This window comes from Gaeumannomyces tritici (genome assembly GCF_000145635.1).
Source record: "Gaeumannomyces tritici R3-111a-1 unplaced genomic scaffold supercont2.2, whole genome shotgun sequence".
Taxonomy (NCBI): domain Eukaryota; kingdom Fungi; phylum Ascomycota; class Sordariomycetes; order Magnaporthales; family Magnaporthaceae; genus Gaeumannomyces; species Gaeumannomyces tritici.
Window position 1 is genome coordinate 1,727,782 of NW_008804546.1, and position 9,118 is coordinate 1,736,899.

Consider the following 9,118-nt stretch of genomic DNA (forward strand, 5'->3'; position numbering starts at 1 on the left):
GCTGCCCTGTTATCAACATGTATTTTGTGCTCGCAAATTATTAACGTGGTTCACCACCGAGTCGCAGGTATATGAACAACAAACTCCGTCGAACGCATAGCTGCTCGTTCATTGTTGGCTCTTCGCTGGGGAGGAACACATACGGGAGTTATGCGTAAGGTGATAAGAACCTGAGAGGCAAATAGTAAATGACAGCCTAATAAACAGAATTTATCACGCCCGGGGCTAGGCCCAAATGCGCGTCGATAAAGCGAAGGACGGCCGAGGGCGGATGCCACTGCAACTGGTCGCTGAAACTTCTTGAATGCCGATTTTACCATCTCCCCGCCCACCACCTACTGCCTGCCCTTACTTATATACCTAAAACATGGCAAATAAAGAGCCCAAGAATGTGAAAGAATGTTGCATACCTCATGTGTTAAATGGTGGCAGCTTCGTATGGCAACTGGGGTGCTTTGTGGGATTAGCCCTCGCGACCACTGGATGTTGCTGTTGGCTAGTTAACGGTGGCCAAAAGGTGACGAGGCGGGGGTGCTGGCGTAAACGGCGACTTGCGTCAACCGCTCACCGTAAATGCAACCGCATATTAGAGTACCCGCAGATTAATCAACCAGTTTCCACTGCGTCGGCTGTTGCCTGGTCCTCTGGATCGCGATTTTACGTGTATAACGCCTCCCAGACGCGCAGGGATTAATTTCGAGTGCTACGTCGAAAGCGCGTATTTTTTTCCCGCGGACAGCCGTTCCGGCACGCGGTCGCCCCGCGAGTCGCGACACCTCTCTCGGTTCAGCTGCGTGCCGTCACCTCAGGCGTCGGTGCCTCAGTTACGGATGTTCGTTCCAGCGCTTCGGCAGGAGCACGCACGCCGCCGCTGTCCGAGGGCGGCTCCATCTCCGGGTGGGCGTCGTGCAGCTGCATCCTTATTCGCTGGTGCCATAGTATGGCCGCTTCGGCCGCTGTTCCGTGCTGCGGCCCACCCAGGCCAGATGGCTGGGCCCGCGCAGGGCCGCGCGTCAATGCCGCCGCCGCGGAGGCCGATGAGGGCATCACAGCCGCGGTCGATTGGGTGTGTGAAAACTCTGCGTCTGTTGAGTCAGTGCACCACCAGTCCAACCACCCCCCCTTCCGGACACCTTGTACACACAAACTTACTGTTTTCATAACGCATTTAAAAATCGTATAAAAATCGTATAAGTATAAAGTAACCGTTTTTATATAGCTGGGAAAGGGAGCTTTTATATAACGTATTACAAATTATATTTATATATACTTAATAAAGTATAAACTGCAACTAAAAAAACTGTTAAGGTTTCTTAACATAATGTATGTATTTTATAACAATATTAAATTATAAATAACTTTGTTAATATATACGTTATATATATGCAATAACCTGCATTTAACTTTTAAAAATGTAAATTTTTACGTAAATACTTTCTTATTTACGTAATTTGTATATTTAAGCTTATATTTTAAAACCGCACAGTATTTTGCACAGTAAACATACCTTTTTTCGTTATTAAATTTTAATTAAATATATAAAAATTACGTAATGTTATACTTTTTAAAATAAAAATCCCAGGATTTTATATATATAACATAAATTATTTTATATAAATAGCATATTTATTTAAAAAGTTATTACATGTTTTATAATGTTATAAATTGTATGCAATTTGTTAAAAAACACTAACATTTTCACGTATATTAATTTAAATCCAATTTATACTGTAAATACTGCAAATAAATATAAACTTAATACATTTTGTAAAATTCTATGCTTTTAACTATATAATGCTGGTTATTATATATTTATACCATTTTTATACGATTTTTAAATGCGTTATGAAAACAGTAAGTTTGTGTGTACAAGGTGTCCGGAAGGGGGGGTGGTCGGACTGGGGGTGCACTAACGTAAGGTTTTTTGGTAATCTGTCCGCAGTCGTACTAATTACCTCAATTGGTCGACTATGCTGCAGGATGAAGGTCGGCGGCATTACATTTCTTCCGAATACCGTAATCCGCGAAACTATCTCTCCGCCGATACCTTTGGATCCTTACAGGCTTTCCTAATAATTTCCTTTATCCGAGCAGACAATCTTATCTCCTCTTCCCATCTCCCACCATTCGGAAATAATATGACGTTGCGGGCAACCACATCGAATTCCTTGTCATTAAGTACGGCCGAAACTTCGTTCTTGTACGTCTAAGGCAGCCGACCAATCGATACCATGACATTGCGCAGGTTTCCAGAAGCTGAAGTTGGAAGAGCTTGGGGTTAGCTCCTGCATGCGGTTCCAAAGCGCCACAAGCACACCGCATTGGGGGAAAGAAAAGGACAGTCGGAGCGTGGGTCGGTGTAGCAGGCATACCAGGAAAGAGCAGGCACAGGTCTCCTTTGAAATCGACTCCCTCATTCTCCCTCAATTTGACAATATCGATAGCCGGAACGTTGCCCCAGAGGTACTTGAAGGTGCCGACCATCGTTGGGTTATCGTCCTCGGAAACGAAGGTGGGCTGTCGGCGCTCCCGGGTCACCTTGAGTAGCTCGGACTCGCAGTCCTTCTTGTGCTCCTTGGCGTCATGTTCCTTGCATTCTTCGCAGCAGTATTAATGCGAGGGAATAACTTTGTCAGTTGTACATTTCGAAGCATGTGAGGTCTCTGACGATCACGACGACGACCTTACAGCGACGGGACCACAGCGGGTGCAGGCCATGACGGCTTTGCTGGTGGACGGATCGCCATCCTTGGCCCTTTTGCATCCTTTGTTTGCGCAGGCAAAGTGCGCAGGATGGAGAGTGGGCAGATCGCCCGTCTCTATTGGGATAGCTGACATTGAGATGTCGCCAGTTTGGGAAAGAACGTCAAATTCCACACAAGCCGCTGCGAGGCCTGCATCCTTTGGTTTGGACGGATGGGGATGGGTGCTGCAAGCTGGGTGGCAGCCTCCCCTGTTGGAAATCCGGCCCAGATATCTTCTGCATAGTGGGTCCCAGCCGGCGCCGGGATGTGCTTGCCGGGCGATGGCGACAGCTCGACATGACTTTATTTATTAGTGGGCTCTCGAACCGGTGTGTGGTGTGCGGGGTCGCCAACAACAAGGGCTAGATGGGCGATAAGTGTAGCCGACGACGAGGCCAAACGAACACGCGCTCTCGACAACAACACACAAACCGGGTCTCCATGCCAGCGCTCTCCATCATGACCTTGGGTTTTATTCGAGACAGTCCCGTCCGATTGCCTACTCATCGAGTGTATTGCCCTTTTTATTTCTTTTCATCTGCTATGTTTCGTGCGCTCGCAAGGGCAGGCTTGCAGCAGAAAAAGAAAATCCCACCCAACCGGAGCATTCCAACCCTGCAGCCTGCTTCCAAGCCCAAACGGCCAGGATAAAGTGTATGGCGAGGATTTGGTTAGCTGCTTCCCAGGGTCGCCGAAGTTGCTATCGGCAATAAAGCGACAAGCCGTTAATGCGAAGATAAAAAGCGGCACAGCCATATTAACAAAATTTTCAAAACTGGTGGGTAAAAGGCAATTAAATAGCAAACCTGGCCTTAACACGGTTTTGTTAAAATCCTGCTGGACGCGGGCTAATTCCGAGGGTAAAAATGTAGAAATGTTTTTTTTTTAATATTAAGCTTAAGAATATTATAAAGGGTTAAATTTTAGTAACTGTTATTAATATTTTTAAACCCAAAATAAATAAGCAATTTAGGTTTGCTAGCAACAAAAAATCGGAAACGGAATAGCGTAATTCTTTTAGCTTTAAAAAAAAAGGTATAAAAGTTTTAACGTTATTTTTTATTGCATTTATTAAAGAATTTACAATTACGGCAAACAGCGGGGAGCTAGCAATTTTGCATTTGTTTGATAATTTAAAAAAAAAATGGTTATTTGTTGGTAGGAGTCTGGTACTCCTGTTAGTGTTACGACCAACAACCACCCTCACCCAGGAAGGAAGGGTGGCACGGCACGAAACCACCGTGAGGGGTATGGGGTCACGTGACCACCTGGGATCAGTGGATCAGGGAAGCAGGAGAGGTGAGCCACTGATCCAAAGGAGGCTCAGGGAGGCTCACGGAGTCGGCCTGACGAGCCAACTAATCCACGCTCTTAAGGGGAGGACAAGGGAGTAGGCATCAGGGTATAAGAGGAAGGGTTTCCTACCGTCCCAGATAGTCCTTGATAGATGCACCGGCATCAGTCAATCTAAGTTAGCTTCCAAGTATCCCTTGGAGCAAGCATTCAGACCGCACCCAAGTTACCTTGTGAATCCCTTCAACCTGTCAAGTCACGTGCTACTGTTCGACACTCCTCTGGTGCCTTACCTTAGGAGCAGAGGCCTGACTGTAACAGTTAGACGGCTTGGAGATCTCCAAAAGTGATGAACAAGATCTTGGTGATCTGGGGAAAGGTCCTATATTGTGCATGCTTGTGTTGAGCATAGGGAGGAAGAACCTCTGGCCTTGAAAGGGCGCCAGAGGTAGGGTTTATATACAGGGGTTGGGGGCCGTGCCCTCGGGCTTGGCCCTGGGGCCAAGCCACGGGCACAAGCTACGAGCCACGCCACGGGCCCAAGCCACGGGGCTTACAGGGGCCCAAGCCCTATAATCAAATCCTCTTTTGGCCCAAAACAAGTAAATCTTTCCCTTATTGCATGCGCCGGAATATCGATCCGACATTATCTTTATTTTTATTAATAATAGCTGGATTGTTTTTACTTGCGCTTTAAATATGTAATAACAAAACCGGGATTTAATAAACGAGCTAGGCAAATATAATAGTAAAGAATATAATTACGCTGCCGCGGTTAACCTTACCTTTTTTTTTTTTTAAAAAAAAAAGCTTGTATTAAGCATTTTTACTGCAAAAAGCTTTTTAGCTGTTGTTTAAAAATGGTTAATTGTTACAGGGTTAGGCCGAAGGCCGTACGAGGTGATCACGATAAAGCAGAAGGTTTAATTGGGTTTGAAGTCCTATATCACTATAAGGTAGAAACAACAACTTCAGCTTGTGGAGGAATTAGCCTGAATTGCCTCCTACAAGCTGGCTTTGACCTATAGCCTTTTTGGCCCTAGTTACGTGTCGGCCCCTTGTGACCTGAAGCCCATGGGCCCCGCGGGGAGGCTCGTGCCTGTTGGCTCAAGCACCCTTTGTGGCGCTTGAGGCGGTGATTTAACCGCTTCCCTGTCAGATCCCCTTACATTAATTTGCCGGTGCTGGTTATATTACGCAGTTAAAAAATGTATTTTCCGTTAGGATTTTTAATTTATTTATAAATATTAACAAAAAGGGTTACGCAAGTGTTAAGGTAATAGTTAAAGTTGTACTTATTTGTTTAAGTGTTAAATACGGCATTTTTTGCGATAAGGAGTTTTTACAAAAAAAAAAAGATTTTTTTTATTCGGAGTTAGCTGCATATGCTGCTGTATGCTTATTTATTATTAAAATTAGTAAAAATATTTTGGCGATTTTATATTATACTGTCAAGTTTTCGCAACGTAGTGGTTTAGCGTTAAGAAGTCCTTTTTAAAGGACGCAAGTTTAAATCCTGCTGGAAACACCGGGCTTTTTATTTTACGTGTGCAAAAGTAAATTAATTAAATCCAAATTATCCCAACGGTTTTCCGAAGCGTTAATTCTTACAACAAAGTAACTTACAGCATTAAAAAAAGCTTTATTATTATCGACAAGCCCTATAGCAAATATATGTACAACTGTTAGGGGTTAATCGGTGCAAAGGCGGGTAGTTACCGGGTTACGGGCCGGATGCGGTGTTTCCTTTGTTAAGCTTCCGTAAATTTCCTACCAAAGGTGCTATCGCCAACAAAAATTGTTTTTTTTAACCTCCCTGTTAGGGGTTAATCGGTGCAAAGGCGGGTAGTTACCGGGTTACGGGCCGGATGCGGTGTTTCCTTTGTTAAGCCTCCGTAAATTTCCTACCAAAGGTGCTATCGCTAACAAAAATTGTTCCTTTTTTAACTTCCCCCTCCTTCGTGCCCTTTCGGGCACCCGGGGTCGGTTTTTTAAATTTTTCGCGCTCCAAACGCTTTCGTGCAATTTAAGCTTTACCCTATTTTTTAATTTTGCTATTATGCTTTGGCCGCGATACCGGTAATTCGTCGGTATATTCCCGGGGGGTTCGTGCCCGGCTGGCTGCTAGCGCCCTTTTTTTTTTTGCCGGGCGGTTTTGCCCGTGCATTTAACGCTTTCCGTTTTTTGCCGGGCAATTTTGCCCGTGCTTTTAACATATTGCCTTTTCCCGATACGGCTTATTTTAGGCCGTTTATACCGCGCGTGCGACCCCGTAAGTAGCCAGTAACCTACGGTATCCCGCCAAACCGCCCCAATGCCCGGCAACGCTTAAAAAAACCGGCTATAAAGCTTTATAGCATTTAAAAAAATGGGTCCGTACCGGTATATAAAAAGCTTTTTTTCCCGTTTAAAATTACGAGCTTTTTTTTTTCCTTTTTGTGCATTTAATAACCATTTTAACAATTTTAACGATTGTAACCGTAAGTAATTGGTATTTAACCGCTTTTTTTAAATACTTAAATTTAACCGGTAATTGCAAATATTATCCTTTGTACCCAATTACGTAAGGAAAATAATATTCCTTTGGGTATTTGCTTCGGGTTTTTTGGTTTTAACCGGCCCGCTGGCCTTTTTTAGCAACCCCCCGGTATCCTTCCTAGCTATCGTAATTTAATCGGATTCGAATTTGGTTTTGCTAAAGTTTTTAATCCTTTAAATCCTTAACGATCGCTTTGCCGGTAACTTTCCGGTAAACCCTTTAAATATCGCGGGTTTATCGGGCCCTTTTGCGCTTATAACCTTTTAAAATTCCCGCAAACGTTTTACCAATAACCCCCCGGCGGGTTTTAACCGTTGCGGCAAAAAAACCTTTGCCAAAAAAAAGCGTAAAACGCGTAACGAACGCTACCGCAACGTTTTCGATTTTAATGGATTTGCCCCCGAAACGGACATTGCCTTTTTTTCGCTTTATATAAGTATTTGCAACGCGCTTCCGTTACAAAAAGTTATTAATTTCCAATAAAGCAATAATTAAAACCTTATTTATTTGCCTTTTTTTAAAAATAATTATACGGAACGTACGGTATTTTATAACCGTTATTTTGGTTGTTAAGCATATTAAAATTATACCGTCGACCCCCGTATGCCGATATGCTCCGATAATTGTACGGGGTTTTCCAAATGTATTTATTGCAAAAACGTAATTGGCAATAAAGCTTGCGTTAAACTTTTTAAATGGTTTTAAAAAATGGCCCAAAACCTTTACAAAATTTTAAATACCGTTTACAAACGGTTGTTCGAAGCAATACCGGAATTTTTCAAAAAGCTTACCAAAATTTAATTTCGCGCCCGCAAAGCTATCCAAAAAACCAAATCCTTCCATACCATATCGGCCGAATAATTTGCGCGTTACAAACGTTAAACCGTTATCCAAAAACGCATCCAGCGCAAAATTGCTAGCGTTATAACATTAAAAGCTATTTAAAATATTTCCCAATAGCTTTACGCTATCGCCGTTTAAATAAAAAAGCAAATTTAAGCTTTAATTAGTATTAATAATTTTTTTAACAAAGTAAAAGCGTTTTTTAAACGTTTCGAAAAAGGTATAGTTACTTTTTTTAATAGCATTGCTGCTAGCTTTGCTACGATTGCGGCGCATTTGGATATTTAAGCTTACAATTGCGCGGTTTCCCGTAAGGGTACGGCGTTCGTATTAGCGCCGGGAAATGGCGCTTTCGGCGCTAACAACTTTAACGGCAATAATTGTAACGCCAGCAAAAAGGACGTGGTTTCCGGAAATTTTGGTTCCTTTAAATACGGCATTTAATTAATTTTTTTTACATATTTTTTTAATTAATTATTGGTATTCCCTTTTCGAAAAATGGTTAATTTTAAATTTTTTTCGTTAATTTGTTATAATTAAAACCATAATTTCCTTTTGTTATGCTACTTTTGCAGCATTGCGAAATCCCGGTATTTATATTTACTAATTAAGCTTTAATGCCCCAATAAATAATTTTAAAATGCTTTTTTTTCGTTTTTTTAATAAATTTAAATATTGCCGATATACATTTGCCGTTACCTAAACGCTTAGGCCCGTCCGTTATGCTATCCGAAAATTTTTCCATTTCCTTTTCGGGCAAATAATAATATTTTTTATTATAACGTACGTTTAAAATGCGGTAATTGCTTTAGCGTATCGCGTTAAACATGCCCCTTACGGGCTTTCCGAAATGTGCTACACTTTGCATATCCTTTAAAATTTAAATATATCGCATTATTAATTTAAAGCGTTCCCCGTACTATACCGTCCTTATTTAACTTTTTGTTTATAAAGCACGATATTTTACGGCTATTACAAACCGTTTACGGGTTTTTTTACGTTTTTCCCCGGTAATTAACCGGTTCGGCACGTTAAAACATTTTTTTGGGCTATTCCTTTAGCTTTTATTACTTTTTTCCTGTAATACCCCCGTCCTTTCCGGGTATTTACCCGCTAAAGTTCGGTATTTTCTTTATCCTATAAGCTTGCTTTTAATAAATTTGCTTTATACGCTTAAACAATTTTTTTCGTAATATCCTTTTTTGGAATCCATAAATTTTCCAATTCGTTGTAACCTATCCATTTAACCAAATATTTTCGTTTTCGCAAAAGCCTTTTATATTTTAGCAAAGCTTTTACTTTAAAACAATCCTTTTTTTTTTTTTCGATTTTTGGTTTTTTATTTTTTGGTTTTTTGCCGGGCTTTTTTTTTAAACGCCCGTAACAAACTTGCCGGAAATACGTTATATATCCGGTAATTTACCGAAAGCTTTAACCAAAACGCCAAACCGGCTAACCCAACCATTTTTAAAATTTAAAAAGGTCCCAACCATTTATTTAATAGCTTTTTCGACGGCCTTTTTATTTTAATGTTTGCCGTATTTAGCAATACCCAATCGCTTACCCCGAAAAGCACCGGGGTTTTGCTTTTATTATAATACTTTTTATACATATTATTCGCTTTTTTTAACAATTTTTTTAGCTTGTTTCCTAACTATTTCCAAAGCCCCCGCTTTAATTTTTAACCGTTGTCCAAAGG

At 41.5% G+C, this 9,118-nt stretch overlaps 3 protein-coding genes across 3 annotated transcripts; all 3 read right to left on the bottom strand.

Moving 5' to 3' along the window:
- Positions 1 to 786: 786 nt before the first annotated feature.
- Positions 787 to 1,047, bottom strand: GGTG_03110 (hypothetical protein; the record flags this gene model as incomplete). Its single annotated transcript, XM_009220888.1, has 1 exon — positions 787 to 1,047. One exon carries the CDS (start codon positions 1,045 to 1,047, stop codon positions 787 to 789), a length of 261 nt encoding a protein of 86 aa, XP_009219152.1.
- A 1,159-nt stretch (positions 1,048 to 2,206) lies between these two features.
- On the bottom strand, positions 2,207 to 2,838 carry GGTG_03111 (hypothetical protein; the record flags this gene model as incomplete). Its single annotated transcript, XM_009220889.1, has 3 exons — positions 2,207 to 2,256; positions 2,373 to 2,589; positions 2,689 to 2,838. The coding sequence occupies 3 exons, from the start codon at positions 2,836 to 2,838 to the stop codon at positions 2,207 to 2,209; spliced, it is 417 nt and encodes a 138-aa protein (XP_009219153.1).
- A 4,429-nt stretch (positions 2,839 to 7,267) lies between these two features.
- GGTG_03112 (hypothetical protein) lies at positions 7,268 to 7,859 on the bottom strand (the record flags this gene model as incomplete). The annotated part of the gene is made up of 3 exons (XM_009220890.1): positions 7,268 to 7,296; positions 7,368 to 7,492; positions 7,714 to 7,859. The coding sequence occupies 3 exons, from the start codon at positions 7,857 to 7,859 to the stop codon at positions 7,268 to 7,270; spliced, it is 300 nt and encodes a 99-aa protein (XP_009219154.1).
- Between the last annotated feature and the right edge of the window lie 1,259 nt (positions 7,860 to 9,118).